This window comes from Cryptomeria japonica, chromosome 3, assembly GCF_030272615.1.
Source record: "Cryptomeria japonica chromosome 3, Sugi_1.0, whole genome shotgun sequence".
NCBI lineage: Eukaryota > Viridiplantae > Streptophyta > Pinopsida > Cupressales > Cupressaceae > Cryptomeria > Cryptomeria japonica.
Window position 1 is genome coordinate 63,157,803 of NC_081407.1, and position 23,147 is coordinate 63,180,949.

Consider the following 23,147-nt stretch of genomic DNA (forward strand, 5'->3'; position numbering starts at 1 on the left):
GTGTGGCTTATTTCCAACACCAACACCCCCCCTTAAGCCACACCTCTCGTGTGCTTGGGGCTCCTAGCCTGGACCTGGCTCTGATACCATGTTGAGACATGGACCAGCTAGGACTCGAACCTAGGACCTTCCATACGCTCTTGTAGTGCTCTACCACTGAGCTACTGGCCCCTCTTGGACCAATCCATTGTCGGTCCGGGTGTGGCTTATTTCCAACACCAACAGAAACAAGTTTTAAATCTTTAAAAATCTCTAAATTTCTTGAGTTTTTCACATTGCCAAATTGAGTCGAGTCTGAGTCTCGAGTCGAGTCTGAGTCTCGAGTCGAGTCGGCCTCGCCGATTCCGGGTCCCGTTTCTTTGATTTGGACATATCTTATTGTTACATACATCTTAATAGATTAACCTAGATTAAATATGAAAAAATGTTTTCTTTTATACAAATAAACTATTACATTTTATTAAACTAATACTCCATACATCCACAATCCAATGCCATAGCATGAATATTTTTGTTCATTCAGCATAGAACTAAGTACTTTCATTTATAATATTTACACTTGAGGATGAAGATGGAGATGGAGTTGAAGACAAAGATAGATGAGGATAGACAGGATGACCATTCTTGGTAGTTAATTCTATATATCTAATGCCCACTCTAATCATTAATCTGAACATATCTTATTGTTGTATACGTCTTTATAGATTAACCCAGATTAAATATGAAAAAAATGTTCTCTTTTATACAAATAAACCTTAGTTACTGGTTCTTGCCAAAAATGGCCGGGTCCTGGTCCTGGTTCATGCCCAGTCCTGGTCCGAGCTTGGTTTGACCTGGGTCCCACCCGGGTCCTGCCCAGGCGGCTGGGTTCGTGGTAGGACCCACAGGGAACCCAGCCGCCTGGGCAGGACCTGGGTGGGACCCAGGTCGAACCAAGGAGGACCCAGGTGAACCCAAGCCCGTGGGTTCCCAAAAATGGGGCCCACGGGTTAGAAAACAAAGAAAAACAATTAAAAAACAACTTTTTTAATCTTATTTTAACATTTTGAAACTTGAATCAGTTGAAACTTGAAACTTGAATATTATCTTTTTTGCAAATTATGAATATGATATTACATTTATGATTTACGATATATCAATAACAGAATATTTATTGGCATTGGCAATTGTGGATTTATGATTTATGATTTATCTGTTATCATTTATGTATCATTGTATGGGAAAGTTACATTATGTTTCATATTTGTATGTTTGAACTGTGAACATATATAATTTTGATGTTTGAAGTTTGAATATATATATATATATAAAATTAAAAAATATATATATATATATGTATGGACGAACCCATACCCGTACCATGTTTTTTTTTACCAAATCCGCGAATCCAAACCTGAATCACCGGAACCGGTAACTTAGAAATAAACCATTACATTTTATTTCATTATCACAAATCTGTTGCTAAAGTTAGTCAAAATATGTCATTATTTGATCAACTATGAATAAATTTACTATATAATTTATTATGTAAATAACATCATGATTAATTAATTAGTTCACTAAGCAAAATCTTACTCTACCAATTATCAAGATTTCTAAATTGTTCTAGGAAGTGAAAAATAACCAGCAAAGTGATGAGTGCAACAAAAAATAAATAAAATAGAATTCCATTGAATTTTGAGAATCCTTTTTGGTCAAGAATAACAACACCATGTTCTGGAAAATCAGACATCAAAGACATTAAAGTGTAAGATTACTTTTTAATTAAATGAAACTAATTATATATTATTAATATCTCTGTTGACATAGAGCAGATTATGATATTAATAGAGAGAATATACCATCGTTTCCATCAATTGAATTGCAATCTTTCAGTATAATCATAAATTATATTACATAAATTAAACAAAATTTTTACCATAAATTGTATTTGCAGCAAAATAAAAACACACTGACTAAAATTAATTGACAAATTCAAACTATTCAACACATTCAGATTTCCTCTTTTCCTTTATACCTCCACTCTTCCTTTCCTGTAGTTTCTCTACATCTGCATCTTTATCTTTATCCTTAGCAATTTGGCTTGCTTTGTAGCATTCCCATGATCAAGACAATGTTTTATTAAAACCCAAGGATTCCTCTTTTTCAATCTTCTTCTGGGTGTCCAGGGCTCTCCTTTCTTGCTCTCATTTTCCTTCCCAATCGAGTTTTCTTCCTTGATAAAGGTTTTATGAAGAGGTATCTCTTTTAAATAATTCTATTAGATAGATATGGATATCTATGTTAATATAAAGCAGTTTTAATATTATATGGGAGTACACATTTGTATTTTTAAAAATTCTAAATTTTACTAGACAGTATAATCAAATAACATATCATCATCTTTATCAATTGAACTATAATATATAATTAAAATTAGATTGCTGTGCCTTTATATCTGCACTCTTTTCCTCTTCAGAAAAATAATTACTCTTTCCTAATTTCTCTGCTTTTATTCTTACATTTGATTCACACTCACATGTTTAAGACAATATTTTACCAAAATCCAAGGCTTCCTCTCTTTCAATTCTCTTGTGGATGTCCAGGGTATTAGTATGTTTGTCATTGATGTCAAGATGCATTAACATACCTGATTAGATACATGAAAGTTGCAGAACCTAGCTCATTGAATGATGATTAACAGAACACACGTTGTATATGCAGTGAAAATGGTGTCTATCTCTACCCTTCAATCCGTGCTGATTGGATGTTTTGTTTATGTCAAATACTTCGATCTGCATATTGATCGTCTTTTGTACAGGATGGATTCAGGTTGTACCCTTGTATAAAGCCATTTGATAGATCCTTCATTGATAATCGAAGTATTTGTTATAATGTTATCATCAGATCGATATGTTGGTGATTTGATTAGAATTGTTTCTTATCAGTTACATCACAGCAAACTTCATAAATGCTTATATCTGCAGCTTATAATGGCCAGTGATACAAAGGTGTGTACGGGTATAATTGTCTTGACAGTTAGAGCAGTTTCTAACTATCATTTAACCATCCAATTGATGGTTACTTGTGTTTACAAAGGGCAAAGGATTTTGGTGACAAAGAGTTAGCACGTATGACATAGTGAATGGTCCTCCAAGTTGGTTAGACAAGTTGTAACTAACCTCCACCTATCTGATCAGTTATCATTAGTTAATTAAACTGTCATTTTGTTGTAACAGCTCTTTCTCTGTTTATATGGATGCATTTTTGAGACATTTTTTGGTGAGAAAGATAAGAAGAAATGAGATAAAGTATGATATCGCTGAAGAATATTATATATGTATTCAATCTTTGTTAAATGATACAAATATATCTACATTGAAAAGTCTGAATAAGAGAAGGGAGAATTCATGATGCAATACTGTGAAGGTGCATTCGATAATAGCAGTTGATGAAGTGCTGTGAATACGAGTATATGATCATTTTGTGGTGAAAGTTTTAGAGTTTTGAACAGAATTGTAATTCATATAAAATCAGTATATTGTAAGTTGTTTGATGAATGTTTCTGAGTTTGTTGACAGGATTTCTGAAGATTATTGACAGTGCATTTGTTTACAGGCTTCTACTGCTGTGAATTGTAAATTTGATTAGAACATCTGAAAAGCAACAGTAATCAGTTTGTGATGGTTTAATATATAATTCTAACAGTGTAAAGTGCAGTGCTTCAGATTTGAAATGATTAACTGGTAACATTCTTTTGGTTGGTGCCTTAAGAATGTTGGGTTGGTGCTTAGGTTGTTAAATAGTGATTTGAAAGAGTTGGTGCTCTAATAAGGAATTTGGTGATTCCTTGCGGTTGGTGTCTTAATTTTTGTAAACATGTTCAATGGAGAGGTTGGTTTAGGACGGTAGATCTTAGCAGCATTTCTCACCGTGATTTTTTCTTGTGTGTCAGTCTCTTTGATGTTGCATTCCTTTTAGTTCTGATCTTAGATATGCTTAAGAATTGCAAATTTGATCCACTACTTATTCACCCCCTCTCAGTAGAGTAACATTGTGTTCTACACAGGGCTCTCCTTTTTTGCTCCTCATTTTCCTCTTCAATAGGGTTGTCTTCCCTATTAAGAGAAGATTCAAGAGGAGTTTTCTCTTTTGCAGCCTTGAATGCTTCAAATAACTCTTCCAATGCTCTTCTGGTCAAGATTCAAGAGGAGTTTTCTCTTCTGGTCAAGATTCATAACAGGAGATCTGACATGGAAAGAATATGAAGTTATCTTAGGCTGTGATTTCCTGGTCCCATAGACTGATCGGTCTGATCGGTCTCATGAACGTTAGTAAAATCATTCATTCATTCATTCTTGTTGGACTGAGACGATAATTTATGAGGATTTCACTGACATCTGTAGTTGTCACCTGGGCATCCTCAATAATCTGCTCCAGTTTTGGGAAAAGTTAATGCTTTTCAATACCAAAGATGATTCCTAACAAGAATTTTCAAGGCAGGGAAAATGCAGAATGACATTAAGATGTGCATATCCATCCTACCAGACCTTAACAATGCAGGGTCCAGCTTCTCTAAATGGTTAGTGGTGAAGACAAATATTCTCTCACTACCACAGCATGACCATAGCCCATCAGTGAAATTCAGCAATCCAGAGAGGGTAATTGCATTGCTGTTATCATCAGTTTTATCCACAGGAGACTCTGATTTACTCTCTACCTTTCAAGGCTTTTTGGCACTGTCAGAGAGATTGAGGGAGCAATCAATATCCTCAATAACAATGATAGATTTGTTAGTAGTCTTGATCAGTAGTTTCCTTAGCCATGCATTTGTCCGGGACTCTGTAAGTTCAATGTCATAGACATCATAGCACAAGTGATTAGCCGTAGCTGCAATCATACTAGACTTACCTGTACCTGGGTGTCCATGAACCAAATACCCTGTTTTCAAGGCCCTTCCAGTGTTCTGATAAAATTCCTTCCCTTTGGCAAAGGCATCAAAGTCTGCTGCATCTCTGGTTTCCTAACTGGGTCCATTGCCAAAGTATCAAAAGTGCTTGGATGCAAGGGGACTGAATCCCATGGCTGACCTCTGGAATTCATACTTCCCTTAGAATTTGTGTACAACAAACGGTCTCTCTTCTTTCTTCTGATCTCTGAAGCATGCTCCATGATGTGTCCCAAATATGAATTCAAGACACGCTGTGTCCTTGGGAAACTATGAAACAAAACCTCTTTTCTCCTCTGGCAGTGGCCTCCATGAAAATGTGCGGTTCTGCCTCTGAGTCAAGACAAATATTCTTTATAATTCAGTCTGTTTTTTAAGTGCTGTGAATTTTAATATTTAGATTCAAACTTTGACTGTTGCACATCCCTTTTTCGATTAGAATCAATTAAATATATATTTCTACAATTTTTTTTAATCATTCTATATTTAAAGACATTACATTCATCTGAACATATCCTCATTATTTAGTATCCATCAATATCATTGAATATTTCACATTAAAAGAAGATTTGAGGAACATGTGCACGAACATGAAACTAGACTTAAAAAGTCATCCTAGAAGCATATGGATGACAAATGCATGACCATAAAACTAGGAAGTTTCCAAGGGCTGTCTTAGAATAATGTGATCCTTAGAAATCTTGTAGATTCCTGAAACCGTATCCATATATATAGCCGGTACAAACTGGTGAATTAAATAACATACTTGTATAGATAGTGAGAACATTGTGGTTTTAGGATTGATTGACATCTGTGGAAAAGAGCCAAACTCACCAGCTCAACCTCATATGGTGATTGTTTATATTTTGAGATAAAGTGTTCACATATAGGATTAGTTTGGTTCAATGGAAAGTTCCATGTAGTAGGCATCTAGATTGTAGTTCAAATCTCTGATAGTAGTGAGAACATTGTGGTTTTAGGATAGATTGACATCTGTGGAAAAGACCCAAACTCACCAGCTCAACCTCTCACACGGTGATTGTTTATATTTTGAGATAAAGTGTTCACATATAGGATTAGTTTGGTTCAATGGAAAGTTCCATGTAGTAGGCATCTAGATTGTACTTCAAATCTTTGACAGTACAACCAAAAAAATTAAAATCAACAATCTAATGTCATAGCATGAATATTCTTGTCCCTTCATCTTAGAACTAAGGACTTTAATTTATAATATTTACTTGAAGGTGGAGATGAATACAAAGATAGATGAGGATAGATGAGGATAGACAAGGGTAACCAAAAAAAAATTAAAATCAACAATCTAATGTCATAGCATGAATATTCTTGTCCCTTCATCTTAGAACTAAGGACTTTAATTTATAATATTTACTTGAAGGTGGAGGTGAATACAAAGATAGATGAGGATAGACGAGGATAGACAAGGGTAACCAATCTTTAGTATTCAATTCTATATTTCTAATGCCTACTCAAGTGTTATTCTGGACATATTTTGTTCTATACATCTTATTAAATTAACCCAAACTAAATATAGAAAACATTATCTTTATACTAATAAACTATTACATTTTACTTCATTAACTTACAAATCAACTTTAATCTTGTTCAATCTTATATAAAAATGTGAACTATTTATTATCACAAATCTAGTACTAAAATAAGAATAAATAAATTATATAATTTATTAAAGTAACATCTTGATTAATTAGTTAATTCACTAAGCAAAATTTTAATTTACTAATTATAAAGATTTATAAATTGTTCTGGAAAGTAAAATGTAACAAGCAAAGTGACCAATGCAACAAAAAAATTAGAAATTTCATTAGATTTTGAGGATCAACAAAAAAATTAGAAATTTCATTACATTTGGAGAATCATTTTGCTTTGAACAAGTAATGACTATGGAACTTACGGAGAACAGGGAGTTGGCCAAGAATAGCAACACAATGGTTTGGAAAACCAGAAATCAAAGACTAATATTACTAAGAAGAATATACCATCATCTTCATCAATTGAATTGCAATCCTTCAATAATCATAAATTTTATTACATAAACTAAACAAAAAATTTACCATACCAATTATTAGCCTACTAAAACTATATTTGCAACAAAACTGAAACACACTGACTAAAACTAATTGACAAGCTCGAACTATTGAACACATTCAGATTTCCTCTATTTCTTTATACCTACACTTCCTTTCCTCCTCAAAAAGATAACTACTATTCTTTTTTCTCTGCATCTGCATCTTTATCCTTAGTACTTTGGCTTGCTTTGTAGCACTCGCATGATGAAGACAATGTTTTACTTAAATACGACGATTCCTCTTTTTCAATCTTCTTTCTCATTTTCCTTTTCAATTGAGTTTTTCTTTAATATAATTTTGTTGGAGAGATACGGATATTTCATATCTGTGTTAATATAAAACAGATAGTTATATTACGAAGGAGTATACATTTGTAATTCTAAAAAGTTCTGAATATTAATAGATAGAACATGCCATCATTTTTATCAACTGAACTATAACATACAACTAAAATTAGATTGCTGCATCTTTATATTTGCACTCTTCCTTTCCTCAGAAAGATAATTACTCTTTCTTAATTTCTCCGTGTTCATATTCGTAACAGTTCTGTTTAAGACAATATTTTACCAAAATCCAAGAGTTCCTCTCTTTCAATCTTCTTGTGGATATCCAGGGCTCTCCTTTCTTGCTCCTCATTTTCCTCTTCAATCGGGTTTTCTTCTCTGTTAACAGAAGATTCAAGAGGAGGTCTCTCTTTTGTAGCCTTGAATGCTTCAAGCAACTCTTCCAATGCTCTTGGTGGATTGAGACGATACTTTATGAGGATTTCACTGACATCTGCAGGTGTCATCTGGGCATCCTCAATATTCTGCTCAAGTAGTGGAAAAAGTTCATGGTTTTCAATACCAAGATGATTCCTAACAAGAATTTTCAAGGCAGGGAAAGTGCAGAATGACATTAAGATGTGCATATCCATCCTACCAGACCTTAGCAATGCAGGGTCCAGCTTCTCTAAATGGTTAGTGGTGAAGACAAATATTCTCTCACTACCACAGCATGACCATAGCCCATCAGTGAAATTCAGCAATCCAGAGAGGGTAATTGTATTGCTGTTATCATCAGATTTATCCACAGGAGACTCTGATTTAACCTCTACCCTGCAAGGCTTTTTGGCACGGTCAGAGAGATTGAGGGAGCAATCAATATCCTCAATAACAATGATAGACTTGTTAGTAGTCTTGATCAGTAGTTTCCGTAGCTCTACATTTGTCCTAGCCTCTGTAAGTTCAAGGTCATATACATCATAGCACAAGTGATTAGCCATGGCTGCAATCATACTAGACTTACCTGTCCCTGGACGTCCATGAAGCAAATACCCTCTTTTCCAGGCCCTTCCGGTGTTCTGATAAAATTCCTTCCCTTTGGCAAAGGCATCAAGGTCTGCTATAATCTCTGATTTCCTAACTGGGTCCAGTGCCAGAGTATCAAAAGTGCTTGGATGCTTGAAGGGCACTGAATCCCATGGCTGACCTCTGGAATCCATACTTCCCTTAGAATTTGTGTACAGCAAACGGTCTCTCTTCTTTCTTCTGATCTCTGAAGCATGCTCCATGATGTATCCCAAATATGGATTCAAGACACGCTCTGTGTCCTCCTTGGGAATCCATAAAACAAATCCCCTCTTCTCCTCTGGCAGTGGCCTCCATGAAAATGAGTGACTCTGCCTCTGGGTCACTCGGTGCTCCCACCAGATGGAAACCCCATTGTATATGTCATCAAACTTAGCATTGTCAGCAAGACTGAAGGAAAAAGAGCTCGAGTTCTTAGACCTTGTAATCCTAGTTGCAGAAATGGATGGAGAGTTGCTTAGGTGAAGTTGTACATCACTGTAAAGCTCATTGGTGTTGACACCATCTACGTCCATGATTTCAAAGTAAGTGTAGGCTGAAAACCAACTGAGAATACGATGCATGAATCTGTTAAAAGCAACTCGGACGTCAGGGGGCAGGGTTGCACATGCTTGCATGAGTGCCTGCACTACTGTCTGCCTAAAGGCCAGAATCGCCATTAAAGAGGTCATTGCTGTCAATAACTCCATAGCTCTGCTCTGCTATAGTACTGAAAGGGAAAAGAAAAACTATCTATTAATTATCGAATTCATCAAACAATTTTTTTTCTGAAGGATAGACATCTGAAATTATGAATCAAAATTATGAATTAATGAGATCATAAACAGGAGATCTTACTCCAGTATAAGTACTACTCAGTATAACATCAATTACTTCATGAGTTAATCAAACAAAACATTTTTTTTAAAGGCCCTGAAGTTATGAATGCATAAACAGAGGATCTCATTCTAACGTAAGTACTATCCAGCAATAACATTTCAGTGAATCTTCATAAAAAAATCACATCATAATTTGACGATCACACTATATCAATTTCAAAACCAGATGATTCATATCCTCTAATTGCATGCAGCATTACAAATTCAGCTTTATATTAAAAGTCGCTTTAGAAAAGAGCCAATCTTGGAAGACATTAAAGTGCCCATCACTTTCTCTTTGGACATTTTTGAAAAAACTTTACACGGCCGATTTGGCGTATGTGGAAATTTTATTCTGAATAAAACAAAACACTAGCACGGGTTGAAGACCTGATTAAACATTTCACGGTCCAGTGACTGTATTTTTACTTTGGTCTACAAGGTTGTGCGGAAGAGAATCTATGATATGGATTTTCTTGTTTCTTCCAAGATGTCCTACATGAGAAGGAAAGATAAAAACAATTGTGTAATGGTGAAAGTTGTCTATTTATATTGATTATTAATATAATTTTAGGTTGATTTTGATAGAATGTTTTAATATAATTATATAATAATATAATATATTTTTATTAAATTTTGTATCTTTTATTATTATTATTTATATATAAACATAAATACAAATTAAGTAGATAGTAATAATGATAATTATTGAAATTTTGGGGTGTTATTTCATTAGAGAGAGTTTGTAGTGAGAGAAGAAGGTTGAAAGTTTGAGTTCTGTTTAAGTGTCTGATCATAAATTAGTAAATAACTATAACATTAGGAATTGCATCTTGGTGTGTAATGCGTATGTTGAAGAAGTGTGGAAGGTCAATTAGGGAAAATTTGGTCTATTTTTTTGCATAAATTTGTGTATTACATGAGGTCAATTGGTAGGCCATGATGTTTGTTGAACAAAGGTCTCAAAGGAGAAGAGATAGATTCAAATAAGTATGCATCCACTTACAAGGATCCAAAGACAACTGAAATAAAACCTTTGAATCAAGAAGATAATCAAGTTTCATTAACAACATGCTCATGTTATGTTTGCAATTGGGTGAGAGGGAGGGGTAAATATAGGGCTAGAAAGAGGGAGGAAAAGAAGGGGGAAGAGCAAGAGAGAGATGGTAGAGAGATATAGATAGAGTTGGAGACAGGGAAAGAGGAGAGGAAGATGGAGAGAAGAGAGATATGGAGAGAGAAAGAGAGGGAGGAGAGAGGAATAGATAGAGATGGAAGAGAAAAATAAATATAGTGAAAGAGGGGGAGAGATAGAGATAATAAGTGATCTATAGATGGAGAGACATAGTGGTAGAGAGAGATAGAGATAACTAGATAGAAATATAGGGATAAACAAACGAAGAAATATGGGGAGATATATATAGAGAGGAAAAGAGATATAGATTTAGTGGTCTAAAAAGAGGGAGGAGAGAGGGAGATCGATAGATGGGTAGAGGGGGACATGTCTAGAGATAGAGGGGATAGAGGACGATAGAGGTAGAGATGAAGATGGAGTGAGAGAGAAAGAGGAAAAAAAAGATAGACAGATAGATAGATGTAGAGGGAGAATAAATATAGAAAGATAGGAGGATAGAGAGGGAGGGGATAGAGAGGGAGAGATAGAGAGACATATAAAGTAAGATGGAGAGATAGATAGATAGATAGATAGATAAATAGATAGATAGATAGACAAAATTATGGATATAAAGAGAGGACACACAAACACACACACACACAAAAAAAAAGAAAGTAAGATGGAGAGATAGATAGATAGATAGATAGATAGACAAAATTATGGATATAAAGAGAGGACACACACACACACACACAGATGGATTTAATAATAGACAAAGAGAGAGGTAGAAATAATAATAGACAAAGAGAGAGGTAGAAATAATAATATATAGATAGAGAGGGGAGAGATATATGGAAATAGAGATGAAGATGAAAAGAGAGAGAGAGGAAGAAGGTGAATAGGACAAGTAATAAAGATAAAGGTTGAGAGAGAGAGAGAGAGAGAGAGAGAGAGAGAGAGAGAAACATATAGTGCATGTATATGTGTTAGAGAGAGTAGTAGTGAGATATAGAAAGGAGTGATGAGGAAAGAGGGAGATAGGGATAGAAATAGGGAGAGAGAGGGATACATAGAGATATAAAGATGCAAAGATAGGAATAGGAAGGAGAGATAAAATGGATACAACTTGCAAAATTGAAGGAAGTGAGAGAGGGAGAGATGGAAAGAGAGAGAAAGGAGGAGAGGGAGAAACAAAGATAGAAAGATGGCAACAATGAGGGGGGAGATAGAAAGAGAGAATATAAAGATATAAAAGAGAAGGGGATATAGAGAGAGTAGGAGAGATGAAGAGAGAGGAGTGTATACGAGAGAGAAGTGCATGTCTATGTGAGAGAGAGATATAATGATAGAGATAGAGAGGAAGAAATAGGTAATGCACGTGTCAATGAGAGAGCTATGGAGATGGATATAGAGAGGGAAAAAGATATATATTAATCGATAGGGCGGGTAGAGAGGATATAGAAGTAGAGAGATATAAAAGGAGTGATAGGGAGAGATAGATGTATTGGGAAGGATAGAGGGGGGAGAGAGATATAGGGAGAGGTAAGGAGAGAGATAGGGGACATAGATAGAGATTGATATAATAATCAAATGAAACACTACCCTAAGCATAAGTCACCAAAGACACATGTTATCCTTAAATTATTGACATGAAATGAGCAATCAAAAGTTACTCTCTCTCTCTCTCTCTCAAAATATATAAATTAAAATAAAAAAATCAAATATAATTTTTAATACAATAAATCATTTTTTAATAAGAATAAATTATAAATTAAATTAATTCTAATATAATTTTTTAATTCTTATTTATAATTCCATATGAAGACAAAAATAATTAAAATAAAAATTTAACTTAATGAAAATTAATCCTTAAAAGAAGAATCATAAGAACAAGAATTATAACAAATTTAAAAGCAAGAGAAAATATCTTTTATTATCAAAAGGATATCTAGAGGTAGAGAGGGATATATAGAGAGAAAGATAAATGAAGGAAGATGATTATATAAATTCTAGAGATAGATATAAGGAGGGAGTAATAGGAAGTTTCCTTGTGTGAGTGAGAGAGATGTACAGATAGATAATAAGGGGAGAGAAACACGAAATGTGTGAATAAAAGAGATATGAAGATAGATATAAAGAGGGAGAAAGATATATAAGTAGATACAGAGGAGGAGAGAGGGAGATATAGGATATAGAAGTAGAGATACAAAAAAAGGGAGCGAGATCGAGATAGAGATAGAGAGATAGATAGAGTAGGAAGGATAGAAGGGGAAAAGAGAGATACAAGGAGAGGTAAGGAGATATAGATAGAGATTAAAATAAAATACTACACAACTGTGTATTAATAAGGAGATCTTGGCTGATGATATTGAAGGGGACTCACAGATTACAATAAATAGGGCCACCAAAGGTTCTGCTTCTAACTGGAAACTCAACAGATGGATTACTCTAATGAAAAATTGTTTGACACAGATTAAAGATTTAAGTATTTCAAGAGGAATAAGGTGGTCGATCACTTGGCTAATTTGGGAGTGCTGGCTAATGAAAGGGGATAATTTCGGACAACATATTGGAATGGCCATAGTTAGAAAAAATAGTGGCTGATGACAGAAAACTCCTGATGTATCAGAACAGGTTTGGTATTCGAGAAAATTTAGATTCACACTAAACTGGTTGACATAGATTAAATATTATAGAATTTCCCATATTTACCGAGAAGCAAATAAGGCGGTTGATTACTTAGCTAATTTGGGAGTGTTGGCTAATGAAAAGGGGATAATTTCAGGCAACATATCAGAATGGCCAGGAATGGAGAGCCAAGGCAAGCAACGACTATTTTCTCAATCAAGGGGGCAAGGCAAATGGTGGGGTCACTATCTTCCATGATGACTGCCACAGAGGGTTTGGGAGGATTGGCTACCGCGACCAGTTTTTGGAGAGGATTGTTGGAGGTGCTCGAAAAAGTGGTCTGCTCCCCGAGTTTCATATGCGAGCGGTTTTCGCCCAAAGAGAGGTCTAAATCAGTTCAAAGCTGTAAATGCCCAACCCAGAGTAGATAGAAGACTAGTGGATCAAGACTGGGAGGATATGAAGATTGGCCAGAGGAGAGTATCGTTGAATATAGAGGACGGGGAGTGGAAGTTGGCAGTGAAAACTCTCAGAGAAAGGGGCTCTTTTGTTAAATGGGTAGACGACTGGCCAACTCTCCCTAAAGTTATTAGATGGTGCGAGGAGGTGTGTGGTCAAGGGTGTATTGTGAAATTGCTGCCAAACGCTTTCTTCCTGATCATTTGCAAGGACTCAATGGTAAAAGAAGGAATTTTAAATGGAGGGCCCTATTTGATGGGTGGTAGAGGAGCTTATATTCAGGACTAGGAGCCTAACTTTGATCCAGTGTCAACAATGATTGAAGAGGTTCCTATGTGGATCAAACTGTATAACCTCCCTAGGGAATACTGGGAGGAAGATACTTTGCAAGTGATAGGCAATAGACTGGGTTGGTACATCAAATCTGAGGAAGTGAGGAATGATTTGGACTCCTGCATATACACGAGAATATGCATTATGTGGAGACCAACACCACCCCCCCCCCGCACCCCCCCTTCCTTCAGAGATTGAGCTTGTCTCAAGTGAAGGTATTTGGATCCAAAAGATTGAAGTGGATAAAGGTAGAGAGAATTGTAGAATATGTAAGGGCATAGGCCATTTGGAGGAGACCTGCTCTAAACAAGGAAAAGGTAAGCAAAAGGTTGGAGATGCGGATGTAGGCTTCTCTCAAGAGAATGTAGCTGGTAATTAGTGCAAGGAAAATGATATCTATGGGGTCTCAATGGAAAGGGATAAACCTTGTACGAAGGAAGGAGAAGAGAACATGAGCAACAAGCAAATTGTTTCAATGCCCACGGGCACTGGTTTACTCCCAAGGAAGGATTGCAACAAGATTGATGATCCTCAACTGCAGAAGGAGATCCCAAATAATGATATGAATGTGTGTGATACTACAATCTCTCCATGGGGTGGGGGGCTGAGTTGTCTTGAAGAGAAATAATATGGCCCTGGATCTTAATGGGTCAGGTCTGGACTCAATTTTGAAGGAAGGTGGGGTGAGTTTGACAGACCTAGGGGATAATAGGATTATAGAGTTTTCTCAGTTGGTGTATGAAAGAAAAACCCAAGCCAAGAGGCAACGGTGTGATTATTTAGGTCAGTCTAGCGCATAAAGGATTATGCATTGCACAAGGCAAAAAGCTGAAGTGAACGATAGTGTAAGGAAATCCCCTATCCGCTCTCTCTTTGTGCACCAAGGAGATTCTGATACTGGGGAGGATGAGATGTTTGGAGAGGAGGATTTAGCTAATATAGTGGAACCCAGAACCATCTCCCAATCAGTGTCCCAAATTGTGAAGCCGCAAAATGGAGAAAAGAAAGAGGGGAAAGAAGTCAAATAGGGAACTTCTTATCCGAGCAGGTACTACCAAAGCTCAGTGCAAATTGAGTACCGGGAAGGGAAACACCCTTCCTTGGAAATAATGAAGATCTACTCTTGAAATGTTGGGGGATGCAATGCCCCTGACAAACTTCGTCTGATCAAACGTGGAGTTTGGCAGATGAAACCTAATATCTTCTTGTTACAAGAAACTAAGATCAAGGATTCAGATTTGGGGAAGTTTAAGGTGTAATGGAAAGAGTGGGAGGGCAAGTTCAAAGCGACGAATGGTGCTTCTAGTGGGCTGTGTACGATGTGGAACACGAGGGTGATAAAGGGAGAATTGCTAGAGGATAATAAGTGGTGGATTGCTACCAGGATGACTTCACTGATACATGGAACTATTTACATATTGATTAACATATATGGACCCTGCGACCAGAAGGAGAAAGAAGAGGTTTGGGATAAAATTTTGAGTTTTATAGCTCAGTATGTGCATAGCTTAGTTGTGATTGGGGGGGATTTTAATGCTATCAGGTCTTCGTCAGAGAAGGAAGGAGGCATTAGAGGTTTAAACATTACTCAGAGACTCTTTAATAACTTCATTTCTAACAATAATTTGACGGATATTGCTTTTTGCAAAGGAAATTTTACTTGATCTAAGAGGCAGGAGGGAGTGAACAGAATCATTCAAAAATTAGATTGATTCCTTAGAACTGGTGCTCAGCTGCAGTCACTTGGGAAGCGATGGTATGGTCCATTTCGGGTTCAGACCATTTCCCTATCTCTATTAACTTTCAAAAAGATTTTGTTCCTCAGAGATGCCCTTACAAATTCGAAAAGATGTGGCTTCGTAAGTTAGACTTGCATGAGCAAATTGTTAGGTGGTGGAATGATTCGGTTAGACTTCATGTTTCGAAGGCTCATGCGGTGGTTTGTGAATTGAGACATGTCAAGGAGAGATTGAAAGAATGGAATAGGACTAGTTTTGGCAATAGCTTTGCTGACAAAGCAAAGGTAGAGATAGCTCTGGAAAGTTTGAACCTTAAAATTATGGGGGACAAACTGACGACGCGGGAATTCCATTAGGAGCGTGATCTTCAATTGAAACTTTCAAAGATTTTAGCGAGGGAGGAAATTTATTGGAGACAAAAATCGAGGGAGAAGTGGCTCAAAGAAGGTAACATAAATACCAGTTTTTTTCACAAGTCAGTGAAAATGAAGTAGAGTTTCAGAAGAATTAATAGGATCTCGGATAGCCAAGGCAGAATTTTGGAGTCTCCTGAGTTGATCAATCTAGAGGCAGTTGAATTTTTTAAGACACTGTTGAACGTGCCTTTTGACTCTGAGCGTGGGTCGCAAGATAGGGGGTTGGGAGATATTCCTAAGCTAATTTCGGAGGAGGATAATAAGCTCTTGATGCATCGTTTCTCAATGGAGGAAGTGAAAAAGGCTGTCTTCTCAATTGGTGTAGATAAATCTCTGAGTCCGGATGGATTCTTGACCTTCTTTTTTCAAAAAATTCAGGAAGTTGTAAAAGATGATATATTGGCTATGGTCAAGGAATCAAGAGAGAAACGATATATATCAAAGGACCTGAATAATACCTTTATTGCCCTGATCCGTAAGAAAGCATAAGTGAGATCCTTTGATGATTTTTGACCAATCTCTTTATGTAACACTGCATATAAGATTATAGCAAAAGTTATGGCCAACAGGCTGAAGAAATTACTCCCAAAAATTATCTTTGAGGAACAAACTGTCTTTACCCCTAATCGTTCTATTGTGGATGGAATTATCATTGCCCATGAGGCAATTCACTCGGTCAGAACTGCAAAGGTGGAGAGGATGCTGGTAAAGATTGATATCAAGAAAGCATATGATCTTGTTAATAGAGAGTTTGTGGTGCAGGTTTTGAAATAGTTCGGATTTCACCATCACTAGATTGACTGGGTCTATTGCTGCATCTCGTCCCCAAGATGTTCGATCCTTGTCAATGGTTCGCCTCAAGGTTTCTTTTCGACTTCTAGGGTATCCATCAAGGAGATCCGCTTTCTCCTTTCATGTTCATAATCATGGCAGAAGCCTTGGGAAGAATGATCAAACAAAGTTGGCTGGAGGGCCGTTGGAGAGGTATTTGCATTGCTAATGGTATGGAGACGGTATCCCATACTCAATTTGCAGATGACACTTTGCTGTTCGGGGAAGCTTCTCTTAGGGAAGCGAGAATAATGAAAGGCATTCTGGATCGATATTGCAAGGTCTCAGATCAAGCGGTAAATTGGCATAAATCTGAACTATATTGCTTTAATACTAATGCTAGATTAAGGTGGGAGATTGCTCATACCCTTGGTATTAATGCGGGGTGTCTGCCAAGTAAGTTTCTTGGGATTCCCTTGTTTGGAGGGGGCAATAAGGTGGCCTTGTGGGGTAATCTGGTTTTGAACTGTGTAAGTAAATTGAAGAGCTGGAAAGGGAAATGGCTTTTGTCGGCAGGGAGAATCACTATGTTAAAAGCTGTGATTTCAGCCACTCCCTTATTTGCTATGCAGTGTTTTAAGATTCCAGGGAAAGTTATCAAAAGTGTAGAGAGTCTCATGAGGAAATTCCTGTGGAATGGATCGAAGGATAATGATAAAATTCATCTTCTTGCCTAGGACAAAGTGTGTAAGACAAATTGGGTTGGAGGTGCTGGGATTCGGAGTTGGAATAAAATGAATTTGGCAATGGGGGCAAAATTGGTCTGGCAAATGTTTTCAAATCCTGATCAGAAGTGGGCTAGAGTTTTATCTCATAAATACCTTGACAATAATGACCTGACGAGGATTTTGACAACCAGAAACCCCTGTAATGGATCGGTAATATGGCAATTCCTATTAGAATGCACAAAGCTCATAGTAGAGCATATTTCTTGGAAGATCGAAGATGGGCATAAAGCTCTTTTCTGGCAAGATTCCTGGGACGGTCATCAGGCTTTGGGTGATGTTGAAGAGTGAGGGAGATTAAAAGAGTTGCAGTGGCCACTTGGGGGGTGAGAGTCCCAGATTATATAGTGAAAGAGTCTGCTCAGGGAATTGAGTGTTGGTGGTGGAGAGATGTTGGTGGAGAGTCCCAGATTATATAGTGAAAGTATCCCTACACAACTTGGGATAGTAGAATGCAAGCTCAATGGCCTTTTTTGAAATTTCCACTCGTTAATGGGCAAGGATCGGGTTAATCTGGTAGACACTGGGGAGAGAGGGGTTGAGTGGACACCCCTAGAAGATGGATGGACAAAGATCAATTTCGACGATGCGTCCAAGGGTAATCCAGGACCATCTTGTGCTGGATATGTTGCGAAGAACTCTCTAGGGGTCATAATTGGTAAAGGATGGCAAAGGTTGCCAAATGGTTCAAATAACGAAGCTGAGGCCAAAGCGGCCGTTCTTGCCGTCCCTTGTGATTGTCAATGCAATTATTTGCGGTAGTTCGCTTAGTTGGAAAATAAAGATCTCATATTGCTTAAAATCCTTTGATGATTTCAAGATATCCCACACTCTTCGAGGTGGCAATCAAGAGGCAGATAGATGTGCAAATGAGGCTTTGAATTTGGAGGTTGGGGTGATGAGGATATTGGTACTCGAGTAGAGGCGATATCTTGGGGCTAAATTTTGATAGAGACTATCCATTTCAATTGAGATGACAAGCATTTAATGTTGAGTTTTGAATGCATCTTAGCAGTGGTATGGGTTGACAGACTGTGGTGATCGACATTCCTTCGCGTAGGCGGGTTGTTTTATCGGGCAGGGTGGCAGTGCTAGAGAGTTGGCCATATTTGATGTACACACGAAAAGGGTACTCGCATTAATGGTGTGCAGTTGGGGAATGTCTCAAGGATATCAAAGGATGATATGCATTTATGAAGGGAGTTATTGTGGTAAGGAAGCAAAACTAATCTTGGTTAATGAGCGTAGAGAAGTGAGTCTTCGACAAGTTAGTTGCAGGAGTGTCGGTGGTGCAGGATTAGTGTTTTGTTTCAGTGATGGAGCCAAACTTTTCTCTTAAGGCGACGTGTCCTATGGTGGCCTTTTGGGGTGCCATCTCTGATGAGCATCTTTCAAACGTCTTCAGGTTTGAAGATAGGGTTTTTCTCAATAGAGTGAAGATTGTTCTTGGGGACGAATATATGCGGGGTGAATTCAAATACCGCACTAATGTGGATATAGCTTCCATGTTTATTGCGTGGGCCTTTGAGCTGCTAGGGGTGGACCGAGTGCATTGGTTGGTCTCAAATAGTGTGAAGGAAGAATGGAGAGGAGACTTGACGGGCTTCATCAGGATGGCGAGGGATGGGGAAGGCTTTGTTTGCCAGAATGGTGTTTGGCTGCATTCGTGTGATTTCCAACCCCCCTTACCTCCGTTTCTGTTATGGAGTGTGAATTGTAGTAAAGAAGTTCACAGGGCTTCGGCTTAAATCGATATGCAAGGGGTGTATGACTACATAAGGTCATGGGAGAATGCTGAAATCCGACTGGAGCTGGAAAAATGGAGCCCCTCTCTTGGAAGGCGACTGGGTGGGGACTCAAGCTTGGGTTCCTCTCCAAAGAAGAAACGCGGAAGGCCTCGAGGCTCCAAGAACATCACGGGTGGTAGGTCGTTGTGGATTGGCCTCCCCCCGGAAGTCCATGATGACCATGTCGATGAGGAGGACCAGCGTGTGCATGCCATGGAAGGATGCGAGAAAGGCAAGAAGATTGTGGTGGTTAATGCACCATAGTAGTTTCTGTTTGATGGTTTTTGTTACGAACATTTTGACAGTTTTTTGTATGTACTTAGCAGATTGTACATGTCTCTCTTTTTTGTAGCAAGTTTTTTGGGTGGGCTCTATCTGGCTGTATATAATTTTTAATCAACTGTTTTTTGGAATATCAATACAAGGTACCATTTACCGATCGAAAAAAAATAAAAAAATATCGGAATGGCCATATTTAGAAAAAATTGTGGCTGGTGATAGAAAACTCCTGATGCATTAGAGAATTTGGTATTGGATAAAATTTAGATTCACACTCCATGTTTTAAGGAGCAAAAAAGAATTAGTCCTTGGAATTGGTAACCGACTTATTTGTAGGCAAATGTAATGGGATCTGTAGACGTATAAAAATGACCATATTCCTAAATGAATATTTTATGTTCATTTCTCTATTTAATTGAATCACCCACATTCTTCTATTTAAATTAAGTAAATTACTCAATTTATTTAAATTAAATTCACTAGACTTCTTTTTACCATTTAATGAATAAATCATTTTATTCAATTAAATCCCTTCTATCCACTTTTAATTAAATTCAAATTTAATTAAATAGTTTATCCTAAATTGAATAAATCTAATTTATTTGATTTCCCCAATTGCAACCAAATTGAATTAAATTAACTTTATTTCAATTAAATCCTATTATCCCTCCATCCACTTGCACTTTCCTACATCTCCCACTTGCTTCCTAAACCCTTTCCTAAATTCTTCTAGACTCTTCTAATCGCTTCTAATTAGCCTAACCCATCTTCTAAACTTTGTCACATCCCTAAGCAAGGGGAGGTCACTTCTCAAAACCTTAAAGTCTTTGATAACCATTAAAGGCTTCAAATCTTCAACCACTTAATATCCCCAAAGTCTTCCAAACCATTAATGGTTAATTCAACCCTCTTACATGGTTAGAAACTTTTTGCCTAAGTTAACCTTCATCCAACCCAAGGGTCTCATCAAGCCTTTAATGCTTTGACCATGATTATCTCTTAATCATTTGCACAAGAATTTATCCTTGGATTAACTCTTAATCCAATGGGTAAGCCTAACTTAAGCTTAACCCTTATCTCTAGATAACCATAAGGTCTTCTTAGGCATTTAATGCCTCCAACCCCTTCTCTCAACCCAACCCTATGTTGACACTTGTCACCATTTCATTGGTGCAAATTGCAAACATGGATCCCCAACTTTCAAACTCAACCCTTGATCAACTCTTTCAATCCTGACCATCCATTGCCCTGTTTTTGCTATAAATAGAGCTCTCATTCCTCCATTTTGATAGAATCCAAGTTTGTAGTATCACACTTATGCTCAAATACATTCAAGCTTTCATAACATTTTTATGCTCATCATTTTAGCCTCTCTTTTAGATAGAAATTAGTCTAAATATGCATGTTTAGAATACTTTCTTTATCATTTAGCTCAGTCATAGACTAAATATATCATGTTAGGATAGTATTCATACTAACCTTGTCATCCTATAATCTAGTTTATTGCATTTCTAGAATCATGCATAGCTTAGGATGCATCTTGTATTAAAACCAACAAAAGCATCTCTCATTTTTGCATTTGCCATCCCTAAACCATTTTGCTCAGTGATCTGAGAGCAAAAAACATTGGTTTGAGGGGCCGTGTAAGATAGAGAACCATGGGACCCACCTTGGGAAGCTGAGTGATGCTTCATCACTCTATAGCTTGCACCAAGAAGTCCTGTGTGTGTGTGAGCAAGGCTCCACAGAGCTCCATTTTTCACATTTTGAGTTCTATTGACCCGCTTTTCCCGCATACAGGATCTACTAGTCCAGCTTCTCTAAATGGTTAGTGGTGAAGACAAATAATCTCTCACTACCACAGCATGACCATGGCCCATCAGTGAAATTCAGCAATCTAGAGAGGATAATTGTATTGCTGTTATCATCAGATTTATCCATAGGAGACTCTGATTTACCCTCTACCCTGCAAGGCTTTTTGGCACGGTCAGAGAGATTGAGGGAGCAATCAATATCCTCAATAATAATGATAGACTTGTTAGTAGTCTTGATCAGTAGTTTCCTTAGCTCTGCATTTGTCTGGGCCTCTGTGAGTTCAAGGTCATATACATCATAGCACAAGTGATTAGCCATAGCTACAATCATACTAGACTTACCCGTCCCTGGATGTCCATGAAGCAAATACCCTCTTTTCCAGGCCCTTCTGGCGTTCTGATAAAATTCCTTCCCTTTGGCAAAGGCATCAAGGTCTGCTATAATCTCTGATTTCCTAACTGGGTCCAGTGCCAGAGTGTCAAAAGTGCTTGGATGCTTGAAGGGTACTGAATCCCATGGATGACCTTTGGAATCCATACTTCCCTTAGAATTTGTGTACAGAAAATGGTCTTTCTTCTTTCTTCTAATCTCTGAAGCATGCTCCATGATATGTCCCAAATATGACTTCAAGACACATTTTGTGTCCTTGGGAATCCAAGAAACAAATCCCCTCTTCTCCTCTGGCAGTGGCCTCCATGAAAATGAGTTGTTTTGCCTCTGGGTCACTCGGTGCTCCCACCAGATGGGAACTCCATCGTATTTGTCATCAAACTTAGCATTGTCAGCAAGACTGAAGGAAAAGAGCTTGAGTTCTTAGCCCTGGTAATCCTAGTTGTAGAAATTGACGGAGAGTTGCTTAGGTGAAGGTGTACATCACTATGAAGCTCATTGGTGTTCACACCATATACGTCCATGATTTCAAAGTAAGTGTAGGCTGAAAACCAACTGAGGATACGATGCCTGAATCTGTTAAAAGCAACTTGAACCTCAAGAGGCAGGGTTGCATATGCTTGCATGAGTGCCTGCACGACTGCCTGCCTAAAGGCCAGAATAGCCATCAAAGAAGTCATTGCTGTCAATAACTAATCCAGAGGATAAAATAAATTATCTCCAATACTCCAGAAATAAACACATGGTGCCTCAGGAGGAAAATGATTTAACAAAAGATATGTTATGAGATTCGAACTCATAATCTCCCTCAACAAACCCACCGCTTTCACCGCTAGACCACCGCTTTCACCGCTAGACCAGTCATTTGCATTTACTATTTTATAAAAAGAAGTTGGTTTTATTGTATAACCAACTGTGCAAAGATAGAATGGAGGCCGACAGGGGTGGAACCCTTGACTACTGGTCTCCCAAAATGGATGGAAACCGTTGTGCTATATATAGCACTTGAATAAGAAGTGGCCCATATTGTATTTAAACAACACGAAGCCCACCAATCCCTATTTTAAAGGGGATATTGGTTAAATAAACCCGCTAATGACTAATGGTGCCAAATTAGAATGTAAGGGGGATATGCACGAGAAATAATTTGTTGTAAAGGGTTATTTATGGGAGTTGGTGGTTTTAGTTTATTTTAGACTTATTTTATGTATAAAAGGGGGGTAGTAGTCCTTTTTGAGACATCAAGGTGATGAGAAGGAGATTATGAGCTTGAAAATTTGTTCATTATTCTTGCACATTGGAGAATAATGTTGCCATTGTGCTTGAAGGGAATATCTTGTAACACTTGTAATTGATTTTGGAGCTAATCGGATCGGTCCCCCTATTGGAGCAG

At 37.4% G+C, this 23,147-nt stretch overlaps 2 protein-coding genes and 2 pseudogenes across 2 annotated transcripts; 1 reads left to right on the top strand and 3 right to left on the bottom strand.

Moving 5' to 3' along the window:
- Nucleotides 1-4,323: 4,323 nt before the first annotated feature.
- On the bottom strand, nt 4,324-7,565 carry LOC131033430 (AAA-ATPase At5g57480-like; annotated as a pseudogene).
- On the bottom strand, nt 7,361-9,458 carry LOC131032701 (AAA-ATPase At5g57480). Its single transcript, XM_057963738.2, has 2 exons — nt 9,219-9,458; nt 7,361-9,090 (listed from the first exon to the last, which is right to left on the bottom strand). The coding sequence occupies exon 2, from the start codon at nt 9,068-9,070 to the stop codon at nt 7,583-7,585; it is 1,488 nt and encodes a 495-aa protein (XP_057819721.1). The 5' UTR covers nt 9,071-9,090; nt 9,219-9,458; the 3' UTR covers nt 7,361-7,582.
- Nucleotides 9,459-16,212: 6,754 nt separating this feature from the next.
- LOC131873954 (uncharacterized) lies at nt 16,213-16,701 on the top strand. The gene is made up of 2 exons (XM_059217139.1): nt 16,213-16,402; nt 16,478-16,701. Exons 1-2 carry the CDS (start codon nt 16,213-16,215, stop codon nt 16,699-16,701), a joined length of 414 nt encoding a protein of 137 aa, XP_059073122.1.
- A 4,654-nt stretch (nt 16,702-21,355) lies between these two features.
- On the bottom strand, nt 21,356-22,619 carry LOC131033409 (AAA-ATPase At5g57480-like; annotated as a pseudogene).
- Between the last annotated feature and the right edge of the window lie 528 nt (nt 22,620-23,147).

Excerpts from the sequence above, each read along its gene's own strand:
- LOC131032701 (XM_057963738.2), bottom strand. The coding sequence starts at position 9,070 with ATGGAGTTATTGACAGCAATGACCTCTTTAATGGCGATTCTGGCCTTT.
- LOC131873954 (XM_059217139.1), top strand. The coding sequence starts at position 16,213 with ATGGAGGAAGTGAAAAAGGCTGTCTTCTCAATTGGTGTAGATAAATCT. Across the intron at positions 16,403-16,477 it reads TACCTTTATTGCCCTGATCC|CAAAAGTTATGGCCAACAGG; the intron begins GTAAGAAAGCAT and ends ATAAGATTATAG.